The sequence below is a fragment of the Micropterus dolomieu genome, linkage group LG22 (genome assembly GCF_021292245.1).
Source record: "Micropterus dolomieu isolate WLL.071019.BEF.003 ecotype Adirondacks linkage group LG22, ASM2129224v1, whole genome shotgun sequence".
Classification (NCBI taxonomy): Eukaryota; Metazoa; Chordata; class Actinopteri; order Centrarchiformes; family Centrarchidae; genus Micropterus; species Micropterus dolomieu.
In genome coordinates, this window is record NC_060171.1 from 27,898,909 (window position 1) to 27,925,343 (window position 26,435).

A 26,435-nucleotide genomic window follows, 5' to 3' on the forward strand; every position below is an offset into this window, starting at 1 on the left:
TAAGAAAATTCTTGAAAATTACACTAAACTGGCAATGTATGAAAAAATGTGGCACAAAGTATTTTGATAGTAAATACAATATTATAGAATTTCATTAACTTGCAACCACTATTAACAAATTTAAAGCTATAGTTCCACGTTTTGGGAAATACATGTAATTGCTTTCTTGCAGTTAAATATGAAGCCCCTATAAACAGCCAGTTAGCATAGCTTAGCATTAAGCTTGGAAGTCGGGGGTAACACCTACCCAGGCTCTGTGTAAAGGCAAAATAATTAAATTGCCAGCATCTCTAAAGCTCTGTATTTAACATGTTGTAATTATAATGTGTAACATTGAAACACCGTAACAGTTGAATCAACAGTAAGCACTGTGCAGGCATATGAAAAAAAGCTTCATGGGGACTGCCGTATTTATTTTGTTTTTTCCACATACATAAAACCATATGTGCACTGTAGCCAAAAATGCCTGTATATACAAAAAAACAAAATCGATATACACAAAATAATTATAATACAAGAGGGGAAAAATCCTTCAGTAATCCTTACAACAACATTGCAAGTACGAACAAAACATCTTTTTTTGACACCTTGTAAAGTTTTTGTGCAGATATTCTTTCTTTATATTATTACAAGGAAATAAAGTGTTTGTATATTACAAAGCCCAGATTCTCTGGGTGTATGAGGGTAAAAAAAAAAACTATAAGCTTTCTGAGGATTCATCAATGAAACCTTATTTCACGCACTACACCATTACTTACCTTCAGTGCATAAAATGTATCTATTAAACACTAATTACAAATGTAACTGAAGTAAATCAAGTCGTCTTCGCAAGTTTTTTTTTTTCTGGTTAGCAAAATGGTATGGCGTGTGTGATTTCAAATATAAGTGTGTTATTTAACTTAAATCAACAAAAGGATAAATCCAAACTCTTGTAGTGTTTCCATCCAAAACCAGATGGACTGACATACGTTATCGCCCAAAGACCGGGGCGAAAAACTAACAACGCATCTCAGATGAAAATGCTGATGTAGATCTACAGACTGCATCCTCATGAAAACACTGTTTAACGGTGTATCTAACTGGAACAAGTGATGCCGGGATTCAAACTAATTTCAAACTCTTAATATCAGAGCAGCAAATTCAAGTTCTTCCACAGCTTCTCAGAGATCACTTATAAACAGCAGGTGTGAGAAGCAACACAGAGCTACCAGGAACATCTCTCAAAAGACAGAGAACATGGGGGCAGTTGTTATTGTGGGCGGGTGTATTTCCTTCTGAATAGAGAGACAATTTTTGCCAAAACAATGAAATTCTAATGCAATGCATTATCAAGATTCCTGGCTGAAAGAGAACGGTAGTTTTGAAACACTTTTCAGTTAGTTGATATGGTTGTAAAATTTTAGGAATAATTTGTAGTGTACAAATGCATCATCTAGATTCAACCAGGCAATATTTTAAAAGGCATAGAGATGGGCAGTGCTGCTTTAAGTGAAAGTGAGATTAACCCAGCCTGTGTGTGTGTGTGTGTGTGTGTGTGTGTGTGTGTGTGTGTGTGTGTGTGTGTGTGTGTGTGTGTGTGCTAAATCTGAAAAAATGATCGTAATCGTAACTGCCCATCTACACAGCCTCAAAATATTAGCCTTACACTTGACTAAATGCTTATCTTTAATATGGTTAGCTGTAAAACTGAAATTAAAGTTGTATGTACTATCCAAATGTGGCTTTTGGGATTTCTATCCAACATTGCCAGTCACTAGTAGTGATTTTATTATGGTAAAACTAGTGATCTTTTCATGCTCCCGGAAAGTACACCGACAATGAAATGAGAAACATCTGTGGTAATTTAAAACTCAGTCGTCCCTGTTGATGTTGAATGATTCCCAACTGCTGAAACTGCTGACTGATAGAAGGGTGCAATAACCTGGTAAAGCCAGAGTGTATAACGAATATACTGAAAAAATAAAAACATGCAAACAATGTCGATGTCCCAGATTTTATCCAGAAAAAGCTCAGAGCTTGAATATTCAGAGAGGTGTTCGAGTCTGATGGTAAACAAGGTTTTGCAGAAGAAGCCCATCACATGCTGAGCTGGAGCCACTGTCACGTGGGCTGTTGGTCCAAAACATTTTCTCCCAGTGCTGGTCCCACATTCAAGGAACTTCTGGACCATTGTCAATGATCTGCAATGATTTATTACCATCTGAAAAAAATAAGACTTTGCTGCCTGACAGATGTAGCAATTTGTTAACATTTTGCCTCTGTAGATAGCAGTGTTGTTCACCATTTGAGAGCAAAGGAGGGAGGTGAGAAAAAATATAATACTTTTTGCCAGTAGCAGCTACTTTGATGATCAGTTTTTATGTGAAATACTATTTAAAACAAACTTTCCATGTCCGCCAGGCTGGAATAAGTGGTAAAATAAATAATTTTTTTTGCTGACACATATATGTATATTCTTGCATGTGTGTGTATGTACTGTGTGTGTGTCTGCTGATTCTCATTGTGGAGCCAGTTATTTATCCGAGCAGCAGCCCCGACAGGGCGTTCAGGTCTCTCATGTACGGGTTGTCGCTGAGGATGCGGTCGATCCGTTGTTTCTGGTCCGGGAATATGTCGTACAGCTTCCGTTTCAACTCTGACGTCTCCCCCGGTGACCGCTGGGGAGGTGGTGAGGGTGAGGGTGAGGGGGAACGGCGGGGCGGGTGCCATTCGGGGGGACCAGAGTGGGGCCACTGTGCAGTGGGGAGGAGGGGCCATGGCGTGGAGGCTGGGGTCCGAGGAGCAGAGTGCAGGGCCTGGACGTAAACTGGCTGCTGCTGCTGGGAGGATGGCCGCAAGTCTGGGGGTCTCAGAGGGGGAGGAGTGACTGGTGCCCTCCTGACAGAATAAGTAAGAAAGAAAGAAAGAAAGAAAGAAAGAAAGAAAGAAAGAAAGAAAGAAAGAGAGAGAGAGAGAGAGAGAGAGACAACAGACCAGCCATTTACTGCAACACATGCCACAGCAATAGTTATTTATAAAGTATTTACATGTCACCTAGAATCATAAAAAGACTGATATCACAGGTTTCCTCTGGGCCCTAACCTTCCACACATATGCAGGTAAAACATACCTGTTGTCTTTACGCAGGAAGCTGTCGATATGAGGTCCGTATTTCCCCAGAGGGTCATCAGGGATCATGAAGTGGTCCTCCACAAAAGTAAACTGAAGCAACCTAGGAAAGAAAGAGGAGTTTAAAAGTTAAAGACACACATTAGTTAAATCAACTGTAATTGTCTTGGCACTATTAAAATTCTCATACAAAAAACAAAAAGTAAAATCACAATGAACCTGCAAAACATTATAGAAATTTCATCTGCTCATGATTTAACAAAAAAAAAGACAGAAACATTTTCTTTCTATTAGCATTAGGTTTACACTTTAAAGTCAAACAATGCTTCTGATTCAGATGGGACCTTTTCCCCTCTTGAATGTTAATTTGATCTTCAGTTTCTGTTTGTTCTTCTACAAGATTGTTTGGTACATGTAAATAAACTGGATAAACTAAATAAAAACTACATTCTTAACATCAACGTCATCGAGCTGGCAACCCGCCTCAGTGGACTTTCCAGTATCATGTTGGGTAATGGAACGTATACATGAATGACTGACTGAGCAGTGTATACATAACAACCAATCACCTCTCTTGAATGATCGTGCGCCAGGTGTCTGATGTGTCGACAAAGTCCCTGAGGTTGTCATTGGTTACGATGATCCCGTCAGTTTTTTCTGCTAGGTGGAGCAGGAACCTGAAACAGAGAGAGAGAGAAAACTTTCCTTGTGTTCAAAGGTCAGAGGCTCGTTCCCTGCTCGGACGCTGCCGCCCACAGAAGGGAATCCACTGGTAGAGCAGGGGAGGAGGCAGACGTTAACATTCAGGGCTTAGCCCAAATGTATTTTTCAAGCCGTTATAGCGGAGATAATAGAAATGCCTAAAAATCTGTACACAACTTGGGAAAAACATGATAGTTGCCCAGAAAAACAAATCATCCTGTTACAGCCCACATCCTATTTTGTATCTTTTTTTTCAATCTTCTTCATCTTTGTGAAACCATAACACAACAAATGTTCAGGATGACTAATTTTCACTTCTGCTACCTAAAAACAGGTAATGTTACTGTTTTTAAGTTAAATAGAATGTGGCATGAACAGCATTACTATTCTTGAAACCTATGTTTGTTATACTGTGCTGGAGAAGAGTTCACAGAATGAATGTTTAGCTGAGAAATCTGCAACATTTGAATCCATTCCATGAAAATCTGGGCTGCTCTTACAGCAAATCAAAGATCTCCAACAGTGCTAAGTCAATATGGTCTTCGATACTCTGAAGTGATTTTTACTAACTAACTTATCTCCTACACTAACTGTGTAGGAGATAAGTTCATAATGGAACTAAAATGTACAGATATAACTGAGTGGCTCAATCACTGGCTCGGGAGAAGCATGTGTTCATCACCACTGCTCTACGATGTCACCTCTCGGTCTGCCTGCTTACTGCTGTCAAGATATAAAGAATTCAAGATAGGTGGACTCTCCTTGAAAGGTGACTGTTTTTTTAATGGTTTAAGACTGCGTGCGTGCTTGTCTACCTGTCGTCATGTGAGGATATCCTCTGGCCACAGACCTCCCTGGAGGGAGTGAAGGAGAGCAATCTCAGGTCTTCTAGCTGGTTTAGAAAATGTTGCTCTGAAATAAAACAATTATCCTAAAATTACATGATAATAAAACGGTTGAAAAAGTTGGTTCAAAGGGTTTATTAATTCATTAATTCCGTTATTAGTTTTTATTTTTTTTTTTACCAGGAGGCCTAAAACTTACAACACCATATTAAATTTCCACTTTTAACCGGATAAAGAACACTTAAAGAATGTTTTAAGATTTGGTTTTGGCTCTGTACCCGACCACTGTATTTGCAATGGAACGGTACACTATATGGTTATAGTGTTGACTGCAGCTTCAATTTGACACAGCATACAGTGTGTATGAAAAGGTCGGTACCCTTGTTATACACACTCAAACATCATTAAAGATGAATGTCAGTACTTTAACCTCATTACAAGTAAAGAGCCAAAATAATGAAAAACATATTACTGTCCCTTATGTTGAAGACTGCCCTGTATACACATGCAAATGTACAAATGTACCTGTTGTGAGTCGGTCTCTCTTCTGACGCCACTGAGGGACAAATACAGTGATCTCTCTGTGGCCCCGCCTCCAAAACGTCTCCACAGCCAGTGCTATTCCTCGACATGAGAAGAACCGATGAAGGCCATGCCTGGAGAGATGGGGGACGAAAAGAAGACGGACACAGTGAGGAGGAGGTACATGTAGATAAATCATGTCTGACGACACTACAGTTTGCACTGATTGTCTGAACCGCTGAGGTCCATGACTGTTAAAAATGGATGTCAATTTTTGTAGCATAAATGTGGGTTTAAGTAAAGAAAACAATCTTTGTATTGCACACCGGGTTTCCAGTGACATGACAAGTGAGTTAATCAGTGAGGAGAAACAAGGCTGCACATGAGTGTCTCTGCTGTCTGTTACATTCATTAAGTCTTGGCGGGCCACCAATTCAGTTTTTAGTGCTACTGTGATCTCTGGCCTCCCTAACATTTTGTCTATCCTGCACCAAGGGCTCCTCTGGACAATATGTATGAAAAACAAGAAAAAACATGGGAAAAAAACAAAGAATTACGCAAATAGGGCAGTGCTGCAAGCGATGAAATTTCATCATGTCGTAACGAGGTGACCAAGTGACAAGTTCAGAATATTTTAAATATTAGCAAGTCATACTGGTCTCAATGGTTTCCCTGGCAACTGATTTTGATAGTACAGTGGAAACTGCTAATAGTGATCTCGTTTCCATTTATAGTGATTAAAAAGCTTCAGACAGAAAAATTCCCACAAATGCTGCTTAAATAATTTGCTTATAGCAATGAAGAAGTACCCATACGGTACCATACCTGAACTACGGATGTTACTGTATTTGTAAACACCACAATCCTGTTTTAGGCTATAGACCAATTTGAACTTGAACCACAGTAAGATATATTTATATACAGTACTGTATTACTGTACTGTCAGTGTATTTGAATTATACACAGGGCAGTAGTTAATTTGTGCTGTAAGTTTGAAACAGCTGAACTGTTTTGAACAGTCAAAAATAGTCAATAGGGACGGTGTCTGTTTCATTACTTTATATTCATGTAAGAAATATAGAAATGTCAATTAGATGGTAATCTGTATAAAAAATAAAAAAAAGCCACAGACGTGATCGCTACAAGAGGTTTCCACTGTTAGTGAAAACAAAACAGCACCCAAAACACACACGCGTGTCATGTCATCAGCTGACCCAGATCGCTGGTGGTGACGTGTGTGCACGTCAGACGGCTGTTAAACAAAAATGGGTAGCTAGGACAGAAAACCACAAAACAACACAAACAAACAACAGACGTGAGAAACTCCCTGAGAGCAGCCAGGCTCACTGAGCAGGGAGCTAGCGGCTGCTGCTACAAGCCAGAGAGCCAGAACACTAGTGATTATTATTTGAGTATTTGTTATTATCAACGCATTTAAGTTCTTTATTTCTCAGGTGGACGTGTTGAGGAAATTATGCCTCAAAACCCTTCTGTGGATCATCACCTCAGGTTGAATGATTATCACTTTCAGAAAAACACATGTCTGCTCTATTCTATTTTTATGTTAGGGAAATCTTTGTCTCAAATCTGACACGTGCATTACATGAAGAGTTTTGTAACCATTAAACAGCAGAAAAACATGGCCGTCACAAGACCCTGTTTCCTTCACAGATGGAAGAATCTAGACTGAATGGCACTAGATATGTCTACTGGAAAGTGGGGTGAATCAAAAAATTTGACTGGAGCATCAGTTTACTCTTTCATTTTCCTCATCTTGTAAAATTATTTCAGTTATGTCTCTACTGGTAACTTCCCATCGACTGGGTTACTTATCTTGATCAGCAATCTGGCCTCACATAAACTGTAGTGCAGCAGAGACGCACAGCAAGAATCTGTGTGGCTGTGTGTTACACAAAATATGCAGCAAGGGGACACAGGTCCCCCCTAAAAATGAAGCTAAAGTTAATCTATTTTGCTGCTGATGAATATGGACGAGGTAAGTAGATAGAGTTGCTCTTCCTGAAAAATATTGTGGAAGTCACTATGAAGTTTGATATTGCTCAGGCTGCATCATCTGGCCTCAGTTAACCTTTTGATAAATAGTAGCAAAAGTGTCACTGCAGAAAAACACTCCCCCACTACTTGCACATGTAACTGATTACAAATTGCTTCTGTGACATGGCATTACGAGCCCATGTACAAACACACACATACACACAGTACAGAACAAGATCAGCTTGTGGTCAGAGTCGCAATGCAAACTCAAGGGAAGTTCCACCGACTGTTGCAGGAGAAAGTGATGAGTGATACCATAGGAGGAAGAGATTATGCCGCACTAAAATCACCATGAGAACCTGGACGTAACCTGACAGGAAAAAACATCTCCGAGCTCATTGGAATAAGTTTACATAAGCTAATGACCTAAAAATCAGGATTGGGACATGTCCTGATCCTCAAAACCGCACTAGGGACATCATCAATGTGAAGAAGTTAGGTGGGGGCTTTAGTTTTCAATAAACAAATACTTGATACACCTGAAATTACAGATCCATGAAAATGTTTACTATATTCTGTTGTCTTGTTAGTAATATTAAAGAGTAGATGAAGGTAAGTTCTGTGGTATCAGACATAAAACTGCGTGTCTCGCTTTGCAGGATTGGTCGAGACATAGGTGACCCATGCTTTTCTGTTTAGGCATACTTCTGGTAAGGAGTCAGGTAGAATGGAAGGGAAGCGGGAGGGTATAGTGGGAGTGACAGAGAACGTGAAAGGAAGTGGCTGGCAAAAGTGAGAAGTCAAGTAAAGGTCATCCGGGAAAAAATTGTCAGCAGACAGTGAGGGAGGAAAAAGAAAAACAACAATCTGCGCTCCGTCCTTCCTTGTGTGACACCAAAGTCCCTCTTTGTTGCACAATTTCTGGATTAAACAGAAACGACGTTACACCGATTTGTTTTTTACTAGAAAAGGCCTTTCTTCTCAAAAACACCTCCGTAGTACACCCACACTCATCAATATCACGTTGTTACAACTGCTTTCGCTCTGCTGGACGCACGCACACGCAAGCACGCACACACAAACGGTGATGAGTAACAACATTATGTGAATGCGTGGGATAGGTTTTGGTGCACCTACACAATAAGGTTGTAGCTGCAACCTACGCACTTTTAACAGGTGGTTTGTTTAGTTTGACAGTGTGTGATTGTGTGTGTGACCTTAAATGGTGATGATGCCAATGTTGATGGGAAGGGTGATGGCTTCATATGTAAAAAGGAAACATGTGGGGCATGCACTATAGCTGTGGTATTATAACTGGCATCAGAGGAGCTACAACTCTGTCTTTACACTCAAACTAGTAAGAAAAACATTTAAGAGTCATCCAAGTTACATTATTCATTACCTCACCGGTAACAGCTCAAGCTTTGTTAAAAAGTGCCAGTAAACCCCAGACCCTTGTGGCCTGTCACTGCAAAACATCCATTTACCATTGCTATGGTTACACTCCAGGGGTTATTATATGCTTTGCATGTTAATACCAAATAAGAGATTCAGTAGTAGAGTGTTTCCCATGAGTCTGTATTCCGTGGTCAATTTTCACAGGCAGTTGAGGATAAAGAGAGTTTTTAATGACCTTAAATACAGCCCCCTGGACACCCTCAATTCAAAACCCATTATGAATTTGGCAGAATATCTTTCTACTACCAGAGAGAAAGCAGAGACAAATCCTAACAAAGTACAGGCTCAGTGACTCACGTTCAGAAAAGGAAGACACGAAAAGAATCATGGCAACCAAAAGAATACAGACTATATGGTCACGGTTCGATAGGTGAGGCTGAGACACAGGTGCAAGGACATTCACTTTAACAAATTCAACTCTGTTATCTCAGATTTTAAGAGCTAAATGAGAGAGAGAGCGAGCAGCAGAAAGTAAAGGTGAAAGTTAGCAGTAAATAGTCAGTATGGCAGTAAAAGTGCAGTGTCTGTAACAGTGTGTCCGTTAGCAAATGCTGCAGCTTCTCGTGACCAAGAGAAGTCTGTCTGTTGTTTACCCAACTGCTGGAAAAGTGAAGGTCGCAAGCAAACATCTCCCCTGGCCTTTAGACTCCAGTCTGGAAGCTGAGCAGGAAAGGTACGCTTTTTGGCTGCTATGTAACTTAACATTAGCTAAATTTATAGGAAATAACTACAAGCTGCATGTCATAACCACCTACTTGTCCAGTGTTAAGGTACAAGCTTAGACTAAACTGTTGACCCACTCTGTGCTGTACACATCTTGATAGTTAAATTATATTTCAGTTTTCTGGTTTCCGTTAGGAAAAGAAAAGACGATGGTGACCATGTAGGAGCTGAAGTTAGTCAAACAAATCAGGGATGCAAAGGAGTCACCTTTAAGCTAAATAGGAGACTTCTTTTGGATTTTAATGTACAAATGAAATACTTGGTAATTATGCAGAAGGGAGTGAATAAATTAGCTAGTTCTTATGTTGCCTATTTTTTATATTAACTTCTACAGATAAATTAAGACACAAACATGTCATCCATCATGACTCTGAAGTTATATTAACAAGGTTTTCCCTGCCATTATAAGAGTTAGGTGGTGAAGATTTATTAGCTGCTCTAGCTTTTCCAACAATTGGTTCAGAGATATGGCAATAAAAAAACCAAAAAACAAAACACAGACAAAACTATTACAATTCTAAATTTCTCCATGTAACATGGTGTTATTATACAGCTTTTCTGTATTTTTGTTTTTCATGTTATATTTAAAAAAGTACCCGATGTGACACCAATATCCTCTGAGCTAAGCTACTGTTATGTGCACTGCACAAAAATAAACAAAAAATTCCCCAACAAAAACCACAATTCTGTCAGGTTGACACCTGATCAAGAGGTGTGATAACAGCCCAAGCGCACAGATGAGAGATTTTTTTAACAGATGAAACTCACTTTTCTCTGTCTGAGGCGCTGAGTCTCAGAGACTTTATATGCATGTTTGCTTGGTCTTAGTTGATGAATATGATGTGAAACTGCAGGAGTTTTTGGGTTGACCCATTATTTCTGCACAGTGGAATCCACAGCAAAGGTGCTTCCGACTTTTCTTCTGCCATAGGAAAGTTTATTATTGGTGCGCAACTCCCATGACACACCATTAAATATATCTGTTTAAACTATTTCTTAAAATTTGGCAAGAATAATTTGTGTGGATAGTCCTGTGTGGTATGAAAAGGCCACATTTTTTAATACAACGTAGTTCTCATAAATAACTGTAGGGACAGATGCTGCTTTATGCCTGTACAGTATTTCCAGGCAAAGAAAGGAAAACAGATTACACTTGCAGGGGGTGTGTGTGCATGCGCAGTGCAGACTCACGCCATAGCCACATTGCTGCCATCAATGATGATGTGTCTGAGCTCCTGACGTCCCGGCTCATTTGGCAGCTTCAGAGTGTACGGAGTCCTCAGTGACTGATGGAAACGAGCCAAGCCAGTTACCGGGGGCACCGGGGGGTCGTTTGCAGGAGGAGTCCTGGCTCCGACCCCATGAAACCCTATGTGGCTGATGGTCTGATAGGGAGAGGCAGAGGGCCGGGTGATGGGCTGAGCTGACTGAGGAGGACAATAATAATTATACCATGAGTGGGCATGTTTAAGATCACAGCTCATTCCAGTTTCATCCAGAAGTAAAACTGATTCTTTAAACATCTAGCCTTCAACAAGAGTTGATCATCAGTAGTAATAATAAAGCTAAAAATGGACTAATTGTGAAGTAATTCTAAGACCGCAGCTTTGTCAACATGTCAACCTGTGGGTTTAAAAAAAATAAAATAAAGTTCAGTCATCTTTTAATAGCAATAAAAAGCAAATCTTATGACTTCATCTTCTCCTCCCTCTTTAAAAAAAATCTAGAATCTGTGAATGCAAATATTTTTCTTTTAGGTTTTTAAGGTTTAACTGCTCGACGCAGGATGTTTCCTACTTTACTGAAAAGTCCATTCTCAGTGTGTGCACTCTGGAGGTTTTCATATCACACCACTATAAGTTTCACATTGGACCATGACGGGTTTCCTGATGTCACAAATCATCTCGGTGGTAAATGTCAAACTCAGATTAAACACAGAAAAATGTTCCTCCTTCACACATTAATTTGAACTCATGTGCATTCTGCACAGTGAAGATCAAACATCCATGTGAAACAATAAAAAGCACAACATAAGTGGAGGACCTCAAGGTAATACCTACACTGGGTGTTGATGCTAAGGAGGAGGTTGTGGCAGTTAGCCACTGAGGCGTGCTGCGCAACGCTGTCACACTCTCAACTTTGACGGATCCTCCTAAAGTCTGAGTCCCACCCCTCGACAGGTAGTCCCTCTGTGAGACGCCACCTGCTCCCCGCGCCAAGTAGTCTGTTCTGGATCCTGACTGGGTGTCCAGGTGGGCCACTGTCATTATCCGGGACGTCCTACTATCTGCTGTTTTGGTATTCATGGGGATGACATCATCGTCATCGTCAATGGTAATAACCTCGTAGTTTCCTGCTCCTCCCTGAGCACTAGAGCTCCTCTTGATAGTGATGGCCTGAAATGAGAGTCGGTATGATTTTATTTTTATTTTTGGGAGAAAAACGGCATGCATTACACAATTCTGTTGTCTAAATTAATGATGTAAAGTAAACACAATTTAAAAATCGCTCAGTGTTTCCCACAGAATGTTTACGTCGCTTTCCCCTTCAGTTCTCTTTTCCCCACACTTTCCCTCAAACCTACACCTCTGGTCTCAAACACACCGGCTTGACCCGCCTCTTTCTGTTCCTCTCTCTCTGAATGTGTCTGCTCTGCTGATTGTCTCCATCAGCAGTATGTTTTATAAAGTCGCTGAAAACACACAGAACTTGTGTTTTGGATTTTTCCATCCATGATTCTGTTTTTCTATTAGCAGGTGCGCCATATGTGTAGGAGGCTTGTTAATGATGTAGCCTATTGAAACCAACGTGCTGCCCAATAACATCTGCACTGGTGTGTTCGCTATTTGTTTACCTGGTGCTTGTAAAATACCCACTGTGTCTGCATCTTGTTACATAATACCAGATAACATCTCTCTCGGTGCAAAATACTTAAATGGGTCGCCAAACATACCTGGATGGCTGGTAATATATCTGGGTGACCTACCCAAGTAAAGTCTGTTTGTGGGGAAACACTGGCTCATTTAGCAAGTTTTGAAAGAAATTAGTCAAGAGTATTTAAGACAATTACATAGTTATCATGCTGTAAAACACCACACATTTGTTAGCAAATATCAGTGTTCATCAATAGGAAAGCAATTTCTTATTGAATGTAACCATATTGTCAAGCCATACGTGAGATGTTTACTGATATATTTGAGGCCAGCTGGATGAGCCAAATGAGCAATGAAATGAGGTGTTCTGTGATAACAAAAACAATATTTAAGATCCAGTAAGATGAGTCATAAGATATGAAGCAATTTAGTGGAAATGAGATCAGAGTACAGGGTAGAAGATAAAAAGGGAAGAAGAAGCGTCTGAAGAAACATTTAAGTGTCATGGGAGCTAAGATATGAGAGATGTAAATGTGAGGTGACAGATTAAACGAGGATTTCACAGGTGAGATGAAAGAAAGAACATGGTAAAGTACTTCAAGTTATATTATCTGAAATTTCTTGACACCATCTAGACTGAATTTCTCTGTGATTTCAAACCCTTTAAACTCAGTCAGGAACTTAAAAATGGAGATTTGGTTCCCCTCATCTCACAGTCTTTTCCACATTAAATTTGAGTGTTTTATCAAAGAAAAAATAAATAATATTACACTGAGAAGCAACAATCTTTCAGTGAAGGGGTGTACCTGCTGAGTGCTGGTCTCGCTGCCACTGCACTGCCTTCGATGGCCCAGACCGTTACTGCTGCCACCATGCTGGTTGGGCTTAATGTTCTCTTTGGACCTGCCCGGGTCTACTAATGCTCGACTCAGCTCACGCTCCTTCTCTCTGAAACGAGAGACCGTAGAAGAGGACGACGACGAGGAGGAGGAGGGAGTGTCTGAGGAGCGTACAGAGTTCGACTGTCTTTCTTTTCCCCCTACTTTTCCCTCTTCATGACGCTTGGTTTCCGCAACAATTTTCTCCAGAACGAGGAAGGTGTCTTCTGTCTGTCCCGTCTCCTTGACGACACGCTCCACCACTTCCTGCTGATAACCCATGGTTCTGAAGAAACCACAAAATTGGAACAATGCTTCATTTGGCAGGAAGAACTAAAAAGAGTGTTTCACAATTCAGTCTCCAATACTTCAGAGAAGTATAAGGATACTAAAGGAAATGTTGACTAAAAAGATTGATTGGAGAAGTATAAATTGGGCTTAACTCAGTCTGCTGAAACCTCATGAGCTTCAGTTGAACATTAGCTTGAATTTTTACACAGGACAATGACCACTATTTCTCACATTGAAATCAAAAAGTTATGTCCATGGCTTCATGGCCAACTACCAAAAGTAAACCGATGACACAACGCATGCTATAGCGTAGTGTATGTGGCAGTATATACAATATTATTTTTTATAGGCTAACTAATCGATAGAGGTCGTGTTTTCTTTGGAATCAAACAGGCATGTGATTGGCATAGGACAAAAAAGCAGGAAAATAAACATAACACAAGAGCATACAACATGGTGCTGTTGTTTTCATTCAAAAACCTTGTGGAAGAAAATAGTCTCTAATGTGTTAATGATAAGTTTTAACTCATCAATAATGCAACATCAATGCAGAACAATGAGTTCAACATTAAAAGTTTGCTGTAGCACGTCAAACTTTTTTTTTTTTTTTTTTTTTATTATTCAGCCCCATCCAGATAGGTCTGCTGACGAAAATGGCACATTGACTTTTTGAAAAGTTGAACATGTTTCAAGAAAAGGCATCTGATATAGCGAAATGGGCAGCTAGCCAAATCTAAACCTTCCTTATCTTTTCACAATTTTCTTGTCTCACCGGTTCAGCTGCATTGGATGCATCTTTGTTGCTGTTTTTGTAAAATGAGCTACTCGAGCAGCCGCAGAGCGACCGGACAGTCTGACTATTGGTGGCTTCACTGTCTCCACCGTGACCTCTCTGCTGTCTGTGATGTACAAACTGAGCTCCGCTCTCGGTCAAACGCACAGAGGAGAGGACAGAGCAGCATAGCAACATATTTTTCACAGATCTGCATGATTCACGCGGGTCATATTTTCAGGTTGGGAAATCCGGGAAAATCACAATCCTGATTAGTGTTATTGAAACTAATTTCCATGACTTTTCCAGGTTTTTCATGAGAGTATGAGCCCCATCCCTAATAGCACATCTGTAATAACGACAAACAGTTCAAACTATTATGACCTTTACCTGAAGAAGTTGACCAAGCAGCGGAGGTTGGTTTCTGGACTGACTGCCTCACTGTCATCTGAGACTCCTTCACTGGCGTCCAACATGATCGGACCGCCAACCGTGTTTGCTTTAGATGAAGAGGAGAGGGATGATGAAGCAGAGGGGGTTTTGGATCGACAGCTGCTACTGCTCCCCCTGCCCTCTCTGTCCCTCTGTCGCTCCCGCTCTCTCGCTCTCTCCGGCGACTCCTCCCTCCGCTCCAGAGAATACTGTCTCTTTGTGTCCCGAGTCTCGCTCTCAGATGAGCGCCGCTTGTGTGAGGGCCGAGTGCCGTTGAGCAGGACCGCTTCAGGACATAAGCCCATCACTCCTCCTGCTTTACTACCTCCAATGACAGATGCTGCTCCGGCCCCTCTCTCTTCGAAGCTGGTGTCAAGGATGCGGTTGGAGAGCTCCGTCACAGGGGTGCTACTCTGTGAGCGGTCCTGATCGACCTCTGCCATGCTGGAATACAGCGTCTGGTTGAGCTGAACCTGGGAGAGAAACACAAAGCATTTACATGTTTGTAAGTTTAATTCTACTTAAATTTTTAAATGCACGTTAAAATGAAATCTATTGTCAAAGCAGTACGACAAAAACTACACATCTATGTCATAAGATCAGACAGTCCTTATTTGTCACTGAAATGTTTCACCATGTAATGGCAGTTAGTTTTAACACGAGCGGGAATGCTCAACTTCCTCAAAACCTTGTATGGCCTTATGTTTATACACTCTGTAATATTTAATTTCTACATCAGGCCACAACATTGATAGAACAATGTCAGGTGTCACACATGTCTCAGGCTTTGTTGAGTCTCAGAAATGTTCTTGGAGATAAGAGTTTTCTATAGAACAGGAATGATAACAATCTGCCTTGTTGTGACCAATATAAAAAGGTATCCTCCGGCCAAGGACAAACGGGCCTTCACAGCAGTGGTGTAGGCAGCAAAAAAACAAATGAAGGCGGTGAGAGCTCAGTGTACATAAATTGCATGTTTAAATGTCTGTCTTAAGATGATGTGTACCACACCGCTATTTACCCACATAACAGAACCACCATCAAAGCAGAAACCAAGATTCAAATCAGTGGCTTAAGCACTTCAAGAACCTTCAGGGTCATATTTTGCAGTCATATTTTTCTCCAAAAACGTTCCCTCCATTTAGAGCTTTCTCTGTCTTCCTGTGTCCTCTGAGTGGAACACCTTGTTTAAACATACAGCATATCAACATCCAATAGCACTGCTGACGGTTTCTCTTTATAAAAACCACATTCCTAGAGTCATTGTGAATTTGGTTTAATACAGTGCCGACGACTCTGTTGCCCATGGCTTTGCTTGTAAGCTTCTAATTTAGATTGAGCAGCTCACTGATGGCAGATAAATCTGACTTAAATCAGACTTGTAGTAGAAAGGGATGGTGATAAAGCCGAGCTTGTCTGAGTTATTGCAGTTCTTATTTCACAGCAAAATCTGAATATTTCCGAACCTCAACTCCTCAAGGGACTTAACAGCGGCATTTTAGCTGTGGTCACTCTGGCTAGGCCTGGGCCTACCCCTTGGCTACCCGCCTGGTTCATAGACAAGAGCAGCATGTAAATGAATTTCAGTCACAATGAGAGATTTCACTCATCTAATCAACACAACAACAACGGAAAGGATGTCCACTCTGTATTACGTACAATTGAAACACCATACATGTGTTTATTTTAGCATAAATCCTCCCTCAGTTGCAAATTATGACTACACTAAATCTTACAACTAAGACTTTGTAGATTTGTGGCTGAGCCGTAGCAGAACCCGTACACTTCCCAAAGGTTTCAGGTATCACACGGTCAAGACAGGAATAGGACAACTCACATTTTAAAACCTAAATTATTACAGGCCACTGTCTGAGAAATCATACAGAATGGAGGTTATAACCCCAACTACATAGTAGATACATTTAAGCGTATTCAAAATTTGCCACAGTTATCCAAAGGCACTCTAGGTATTTGACATTTTAGCCGGACAGCTGTTATTATGCTGCACTGTAATAAATCACATTTTAAAAAGGTATACACTAACCAGGGAGGATGTGTTGGTGGTAGTGGGGCTATGAGCCAGTCCCAGTAACTCCTCCTTTAGGGCACTGGGTAGCAGAAGAAGCTCCATAGTGTACTTATCATCCCTTTCTTCCACAAAGGACTTGAACGCTCGTTTCACTGCGGGCTCTCTGTCGCTAGGCAGACTTCGCTTCTCCTGGATACAACACAAACACAATCACAGGTTTGTAGTGTCCTGTCCCACATATTGTCATGCTTTAGAATATTTTTTTAATCTGCAGATTAATTTCTCTATTCAATGATTAATCATTTGTGTATTAATGTCAGAAAATAGTAAAAAAAAAAAAAATGGCCATCACAATTTCCTGTGTGATCACATATAATTAGTACCCATACCTGGAATAGTGCTACAAATTGCTGAACTCTGCTCTGGGCCATCACTACGGGTTCCGCCCGGCCCAACAACCGAAGGCGGCCTGGCTCAGGCACCACAACTTCAGCACTTGTGTCCCGTATGAGCCTGTCCAGGAAGAGGCCCCGGGCACCAGCAAAAATACAGTGCATGTCCACTGGGTACCGCTCTTCTTTCTGCAGTTCGGGGTCACACAATCCTCGAACATATTCCTGCATGACATGAAAAAGAAAAAAACTGTGATAGCAAGTCATTGAACCACTTTGTGTTCTCTCTCTCTCTCTCCTCTCTCTCTCTCTCATTTTAAAAAGAACACATTAGCTACTAAAAATAATTGGGTAAAAACTACAGAAGTCAAACAGGCTTTTTGGTGACACATGCTCCTAAAAATATATCTAATTTTGCCAAAATTCAGGATGAAACACATTAAGCAAAATTAAATGTATACATTTATTTTACAGGGTTTGTGCCAATATTGCTGGTATGTGCTCTTTTAGTTCAGAAGAATGTCCCTGCACCCTCTGTAGAGCTGACACATGCTGAAACTTAACACTTGTCACTGATTCAGGGAATATCTTGGCTATGGGAAATGTTCGGATGAATCAGCTGCAGGTGGGAGCGGTAACTTCCTTACAGATACAATGTCACATTTCTTTAGCTTTAATGTGTAAGAAGAAAAAAAGAAAGGCTCAGTAGTGAGAATGTAAAATGACTCAACAATGACGCAGTGTGAGAATGACACAAATGATGTCAGACATCACAGAGAAACAGATCACAAATATTTGGGTGTGGCTTTTCAAATCCAAGAACCAGTAAAATGAGTTGGGAGGGCTGACTATCTGTAACAGCATGTGTGCAACATATAGGTGCTGGTACTTAACTAGAAATGCAAACTAGCCAAACTAAAAATAGAAATCTGTTTTTTTAGTTTTGTTTCAGTTTGTTGGAAGCAAGCTCTACTTGGGTTGTTGTAAATCTACTTAATTTTTTTTTTTAAGCATCCAATATATTTATGTATGACATGGTACATGAGTTGAAAGCTTATCAGTAAGTATTTATACAATTGTTGCTTGTCATTTTTCAATTTTGTGAACACAAACAACAAAATTCCAGTGACCTCCATTGTATTGTGGTAGAGACACAAAACCTGGACAAATAAACACAGAACTACTTGCATGGCTATTTTGGGAAAACCAACCCTTTCACAAGAACTGTTCTACTGCCCAACAAAAATGTTCCCAAATTTCCAGGGTAGTGGTTCTACAGCCTTGTAGAAGGGGATATCATAAAAAAGTTACATAAAAACATGCAAAATTGACAATTTACAAGCACTATTTCTCATTGTTCGCTCTATTATAAAATATTTTATTTCAGTTGTCCCATGACCCAACAACTTTCACCATTTATTCACAATTATATGAAACAGCAGTGGATGTAGACAGGCAGTTGCATCTGCCCATTACACATGACCAAAGAAGTACATTCAGGTTGATAACTGTTAGAGACTGTACTAGTAAAACACCAAATACAAGTAGTTCATTCTGTTCAGGGTCACTTATTACTTGCCTGGGAATCGGACAAATCTGCGCGCTCATGTTTTGTTTGCTCTGGCAGATGAGTCTGGCCGCCCTCATATTCAGACATATCAACCCATCCTGGAACACAACCTTTTAGCTAATACGAGGCTGGTATGACTGCATAGAGGAACGCAACCTAAACAAACAAGATGGTTGCTGCTAATGTGGAACTGCTGCTGTTGAATCAGCCATCATGTCAGTATTTAAATGAACTAGACGGCATATTTTCTCTAAAAAGAAGAACAAACAACTGCACTTTTGTTGATATGAAATATGTGTCTGCCGTACTTTAAACAGGAATTGATAAGTTTAATTTACCAACCACACGCTTCATTGTGCCGAATGGTTGTGGGTCTATCCAATTGCATCCAGAAGCATTTTAGCCTGCGCCCGTTGTTAACGGCCCTTGGAAATCAAAAATGTACTGAGAGGTTCCAGGCAAATAATTAGTCTGGTGATGTCATGTAATAACATAATAATTATGGTTATAGATGGGAAACTGAGTGAGTGACCCACATATGTAGTAAGTATAGTAAGAGCAGTAATGTGCTGACCGAAAGAAATCTGACAACAGACTTTCTGTTTCAGTTATGCTCCATTTAACATAGAAACCTCTGAGACCTAAAATCTACTTTAAAAAAAACTTTAACAGACTCCTCTTTTGTTTAGTCAAAGACAAAATACACTACAAAACAAAAGATGACATATTCAGGTATAAGAACCAAATACTTGGCTGACGTCATTGATTAATTTTAAATAAAACTAAATACAGTCAGTTAGTCACAAATTGTATTGGCCCTTCTTTAAGTGAAGCAGACAGCTTTACACTGCAAACTTGCTGAGCTGTGAGAAGCAGCTGCAAACTGTGGCAGGTCGTTGAAAGAGAAAACAACAATTAGGACTACTTTAAATCATGTGCCATGTGTCATTTTTCCTTCCCTGAAACTACATTACCAGAAAGCATGTTGAGGGAATAATGGCAGTTATTTCCCAAACTAGAGGAAGCGCCAACATTACTTGGTATGGTCATGCAGGAAGCCGTTTATGACTCCTGCGTCTTCCTTATGAGTTGAACGGGGCTTGCAGTGAAATTACCATTTCCACATTGCATTCTCGGTTGACTGGCAGAGCTTGGAACAGCTGGTTCAGGAGGAGCAACTTACGCACAAGAGAAAGACCAATGACACAAGATGCAGAAGTGTGAAAAATTGCTCTTGTATGGGAAATCACACAGGAATTTAAAAAATGCTGCAGATGCTGACAGCTATTTTGCATGTGTAAATGTAGTGTATTATCTCTAAATGCATCTCAGCCCAGCTGGTTTTTAAATTAATGGCTGTGTTCTGAGTTGACTTTTGTGTCAGATAATGTGATTTAGTCACACCGAACATTGTCAAGTGGAAAAAAGAGCCTTTGAAGCTATTTGAGATGGTATTCAATTTGGACCTTGACTTTTGGACATCCACAAAACAAAATTCCTAAAATCTTACAAGATAGTAGTTTGTGTGGCCAGAAAATATTAATTTGGAATCAAGTGTTGCTTAAGTAAAACTAGCACAATATAATGTGCTTGATAACTACGCCCACAAAATAATAGAAATTCTACAATGATTGGGAAAGTTGTACAATATGTCGTAATATACGTGAACATATCCACAAAATGGCAGAATACATTTCCAATAGGGCTGAACAAAACAAATCATTACTTTGACAGATACCGCGATATGAGTCATGATTTTGGTGGGAATGGTAATTTTGGCATTTCATACATCTGGAGAAAATAATTTGTAGGTATCTCTGTAGCAGCACAATGCTTCATTTTGTTGTAACACATTTTCCTTTATCTTAAAAAAATTGCAGCTCCTGTGATTTTGATAATATTTTAATTAATTGTTAAGCCCATTTATTAATTGTTCAGTCAATTTGCATAAATGTATGGTATGGATGGTAGGGACAAACAAAGACTACAGGAATGTATTGTTTCTCATACTGCAGACAACTGAACTCTCAGCTATTTACTTTCTTGTCATCTCTAGCTTATGGTTGCTTGACATCTAAATGAAGACTATACACTTTGTAACACAGACTTTAACTCAGATTAGTTGTCTATTAAAATTAAAGGTATTCTGCTCATTTAAATTTAAGACTTCCACATCATGATATTCTTTAGATTGTCTAGTAATGAGAGACCTGCCTGTAAAATGTTGTTATTGCGATGAATTTAGCTTCCATTTCATGGAATATCTGATCTAAATTAGGGGTGGGTGATATTATGTTTAAGAAAACCCTGTCAGTTTTGCGGATGTGGTGGCTAAGGGGGAAGAGACATTCATTGTTTAACTACATATCCTAGCTTCAACTTTAACAAAGTTATCACTTTGTGTGGTGCAGCATTTAATAAACACAAAGAAAACACAAACATAAAAATCTAAATACGACCTTCTCCCCCACCTCTGATGTTATCTAAATTAGATATGCTGGTGGGATGTGTGATATAACAGCACAGACTGGTGCCAATCACGGGACACTAATAACTTACACCCGTTCATCAGCCAAAAACAAACAGGCAGTGGGCGGTAACGTTACTGCCAGCATGGTGGTTATTCGGTGTTATATTTTATTAAAAACAACTCCTTGTCACAGTGGACTGTTGGTTTATAAATAAAACAAAAAAAATGTAAGTGAAACAGCACTACGGCACCTCACCTTTGCATTTGACACGTCTTCTCTGTTTCCTCTGAGCTGCAGCCATATCTGCCGTAATGTTTTGCTACCGTGCGGCTGTCCCGTGTGGTCCAACAGACCGATAATAGTGAACGTTACTTTGAAAACCTGCTCTACTCGAGGCTTGGCACATTTCAGTTCATCTTCTTTATCCTCTAGCACTGTAAACTCGTCCACGGTGGGGGCCTCCGGCTGCTGCCTCCCTGCGGGCGCAGGGAGCCTGCTGGTCGGCTGCTCCGGGCACGTTAGCTCGGTGACTCGTCTCATTCCGAGGAGGGGCCGCGTTGTTGACATTCCGCCTCTCGCTCTTACCGTCGCTCCAGACGACGACGTCTCAATATTGAAACCTTTCGGCGCTGCTGGGGGCCTTTGGAGTTTTCATGGTCTCGTTTGGGGTGTACTCCGAGCGACGAAGGGGCGTTTATAGCGTCTAGGGACATGAACACAGAGGTAACACTAGCTTAATAACTCGGAAGCCCCGAGTGACGTATCCGGAAAGTCCCAGTGATGGCGTCATCAAAACACGACAGTTAAGCGTGCTCTCTTTAGTCCAAAGATGTTTATCGGTCAAGGTCTTGTCAACACAGTGAAAAGAAGACGCACATTTACGACAGAAAACCGCTTGATGAAGATCCTGTTAGATTACACTATTTTGTTGTTCACCAGTGGCCAGAACGCGTTTAGACAGCATGTCTATGTGAGAATACGAGAGCAGCTGATTGCTGGTTGGACGCTCTGCCCTCTCGTGGTTGTGTGAAGTTATTGCATGTTGCAGTTGGTGCAGGAGGACTATGGCAAATTCAGCCTTGTGGATTACTAACCAAGGCAAGTGAGGCGATTGACAACAAAAAAACAGTTTCATTGGATGAATTGCACATTTGCACCACTAAAGTACTACATCGGCTAAAGCCTGCATTAGTGGCTTATTTTGTGGCCATGTCTTGTATAGGGACCCTGAGTCAAAATGTAGTTTGAAGAGCCTAACCATTTTAGGTTGTATTGCTCATGTGATACAATAAACCGCTTATCCTGTGGACACATATACAAACAACCTCTTTCCCTCACACCTAAGGGCTATTTAGAGTCACCAATTAACCTTGCCTGAGTGTCTTTGGAAACCACAGAAAGGCAGCTGGAACGACAAAGGTTCGAACCCAACCAACTTTTGTTAGACTATGCTATAGTAAGACCCATTAACCTACCTAAGGAGAGGCCTAGCCTTACTTCATTAAAGACATCACTGGTATCATTATCTGGTACATTAGACTTAATTTCAAAACATGTTCTGTCTAGAGTCATTATAAATGAGTCTGTCAGAGTGAATTACCTTCTCCGTATGGAAGGTTTGGACTTTTAGATGGCAAAGTAACATCATTTTCATTGAGAATTAGGTAGACCTTGCTGTTAAATCTCTATTGATAAATGTTTTAATATTGTTATGCCTAGCAAGGGAATTAGAAATACTACCTAAAAATTCAAAGTTTATTGGGGGGCCAAATCATTTTGATGAAAGACCAGATTTAGCACATGAGACTGGTATTTGCCAATCCCTTAGGGCAAGGCATGCTAAACATGAGATCACAGAGACTTTTGACAGATCCGGTAAGAATGAATTAAAATGAACATTATTATAATAGGCTGAATGTGGATTAAGTTAGACATGGGCTGGAACTAGGGACATAACTCGACACCACAGAAATGCCATTTGGGCTCAGTGGAGGGGATTATTATTTGTGAACAAAAACAGGTCGATTTAAGGCGTTTGAACTATCAGTTCTGTCTTGGAAAGGACAGTAACAAACAGCCTTCTGGTAGGTTAACAACTGTTTTACCTAGACCTTCAGATTTAGCCTCCATGTACCAATTCTGTGATGTAAAAAAGTAAAAAAAAAATCTGACATGTTTTAAGAGAAACTGTGTGACAGAGACTCACAAACCCAATAAGGAACAGAAGAAAAGAAGAGAGATAATGAGAGCTACATAGAATGAGAGAGAAATAAGAGAACAGACAGATGAAGTAGACAGTGAAAAAGAGAGCATAAAGACATATTGCTGTTACCCACAGCACAGCCTTGAGATGGAGCATGCACACACTCCTACACACACTGAAAACATATTTTCTGTTTTCTGTTTCCTGACTGAAAACATCACAAACTGGCATGGGATGTGCACAGCCCAGGACTGGAGGGCTCAGCAGCGGGTGAAACTGCTCAGAAGATCATTGGTACCCATCTCCCGAGCATTAGTGATATCGGTGAGGTGAGGTGCGTACGCAGAGACCAAAGGATACTAAAGGACAGTACCGAAGTACAGAAGGGAGAGACAAACTCAAATCCAAAGTGTGTGTATTACTTAATATATAGAATCAAAAGTCAAGATGTCCATTCTAAATGTTAACAGAAGTGATTTTTCAACCTTGTGAATGTGTAAAGGTGAGATGATATCAATACCCATGTTTTTAACGATGGTAAACCAAAACAAGATTGTGAGAAACATCCGCCTGACATGAAAATTAGTCACACTTATGTAAGTTCTTGTTTTTCTTCACAGCTTACAAAGCAAACAAGAAGCAACCAATTTGTCAACTTTAATTACAAATGGAAGACAAGTGACACCATCTTATATGGAATTAATTCTGAGCTGCTCTGCTGCCAGAGATGGTCATTAATTCTGTACAGATGCTACTGTAGCATCTTGTGGTTCTAAAACGCCATGTTTCATATAAACCTCGTTCTGTTGTGCAGAAAATGTTTTCCCTCCTCCCCCTCTGGAGTCATTCTGTATTTGTTTTGACAAGGAAGAATGATAGGTGGACAGAGGCCTTTGTTGAGACAATATGCACTGCGAAGTAAGCAAATGTGAAGTTAAAAGCTGAAGTTGATCAGCCTACAAATCACTCATCCATATTTTTCCACCCGCAATCCTTTATCAGCAGTAGGCAGCAGGTGAGCCGCTTGCTTGTTAATGACGCAGCCTATCAAACAACTCAGCCGAAACCAACATCTGCACCCTGTGTTCAATGTTGCTTGTAAAATATCCACCACGACTTGTAACTCATTTCAAGTTTTTAACCAAGTAAAGTTCTTGCGAGTGAACACATGCACATATGACGAACGCTACAGGTAGGTATAGGTTTAGATAATATTTTATTGCTGCTAAATGGAATACTGCTGGTAAAAAGCACATTATTTGTTTAAAGTGTTTGCAAACCACATGTTATTACACTTTTGTGTATATAGCAGTATATTTAAATTACCTACAAATGCGCAATACACTACTTTAGAATTCATTATTCAATTTTGCACGTAACAATGCGATTAATCGCGATTAAAAATTTTAATTGTTGCCCAGCACTAGTTGTAAAGCAATCATCCTGTAAAAACTGTAAAATTTTTTCGCCTCATTTATGGAAACTACCTACAAAACCTGCATGTGCAAGTCCATGAAAATGAAACCCCTCACTCAGCTCTTCTCTAACACAACATGCGTTATTGCCCAAATGTTTTCTGCCATCTTTCCTTCATCATGGTGGTATTTGACGTTGTTATTGGTTTCTGTATATATTGTCATGTGACGTGATCATCACCATCTATCCATCGTCAACCGCTTATCCTGCGTACACCGTCTTTGGACGGTGGGAGGAAGCTGGAGCTTCCGCACAGAAAGGCCGGGTAAACCGGGGTTTGAACCCACCATACACAATACAAAACAGAAAATTATATACTTTTCACACTGAGTTTTGTATATTGTTTTTCATACTCTACTGAAAAGTCAATCTACAGTTCACAATCCTATATTAACATTAAAAAAGAAAAACAGCTTCAGTCCATGTTTTTCATGGAATTGTAATTATTTGCTATTGAAAGGGAAGGAATCACTGTCAAAATATGTTTGATGCCAAATAATAAAGGTCTAAATGTTTCCACAAGTATGACATGATATGAGGATGACTGTAGTCTGAGGGCATATTTTAGTCCAAATATTTATGCTGTAAACTGCATAGCAAGTAGGTTAAAGAAAGTTAAAGCAAGTACTGCAAATCAGCATAAATATTAAACAGAAAATTGACAATAAGATATTAAAAAAATATTACATAATAATTACATTATGACTGTTATTTAAATCAAAGAGCTGAACAGTTTTGTGCAGGAATGTGCAAATTATTCAACAGGAGATGTGAAAAATTTCATGATATGAACTATAAGAGTACTTACAATGTGTGCATTAAGGTTAAATAATGAGTCAAGTGTGCTGAGTTGTAGTGGGTGCGGGAGGTATGACAGCGGTTCTGGGTCCTGGGCCTTGTTGATGGCACAACTGTTCATGTGCCATAAGTTTGTGTCTGGGGTGGGAGGGGTCGGCCACAATCTTTCCTGCATGCCTCAGGATCCTAGAGGCGGAGCGAATGATATGCTGCAGTCTGCCCCTGTCCTTGGCAGTGGCAGTAGCTTACCAGATGGTGATGGAGAATGTAAGTATGTACTTACTGTTGGTGGTGTAGAAGTGCGCCATCATTGTCTTTGGAAGGTTAAACTTCCTCAGCTGTGACAGGAAGTAGCTCCCATTGAGGACATGATAATGGTGCCCAGGAGGCAGAAAGACGCAACAGTGTTGTTCGGGGAGTCACACAGCGTGATGGGGTTGGGTGGGACTGGGCTCTTTCTGAAATTCACTATTATCTCTCTATCTCTGTCTGTGGCTGTTGTAGATGCAGTGTTAACCCCAGATTATCTGATTGGCCACCGCAGTGTAACGTTGTTTTGCGTTTCTCCAAAAGTTAACTCTGTTTCAACTTTTCTCCCCACCGCCGCAACCTAAACACATACCCCCTTTCAAATGAATGGGAGGACTGGCATTTTCTAAAATGTATAAAATCTACATTTTTACTTATCAACATGCATATATTTTTTAGCAGTTAGGCTAACACAATTCATTGTTTATCCCCATTTTCCTATGACACTTTTGTTTGCATCCATTCATTGATTGGACCACATTATTCATTATTGTACATTACATTATATTATCATCATCATTATTATTATTATTATTATTATTATTATTAATTCATAATGTATATTGTTCAAACGCATAGACTAAGTTA

General features: G+C 40.1%; 1 protein-coding gene across 1 annotated transcript; it reads right to left on the bottom strand.

Annotated features, from left to right (window-relative positions):
• Positions 1-392: 392 nt before the first annotated feature.
• Positions 393-22,030, bottom strand: n4bp1 (nedd4 binding protein 1). Its single transcript, XM_046038026.1, has 12 exons — positions 21,317-22,030; positions 17,018-17,245; positions 16,644-16,817; positions 14,558-15,072; positions 13,033-13,390; positions 11,414-11,749; positions 10,545-10,780; positions 5,181-5,311; positions 4,626-4,722; positions 3,678-3,785; positions 3,110-3,211; positions 393-2,877 (listed from the first exon to the last, which is right to left on the bottom strand). Exons 1-12 carry the CDS (start codon positions 21,626-21,628, stop codon positions 2,517-2,519), a joined length of 2,958 nt encoding a protein of 985 aa, XP_045893982.1. The 5' UTR covers positions 21,629-22,030; the 3' UTR covers positions 393-2,516.
• Positions 22,031-26,435: the final 4,405 nt, after the last annotated feature.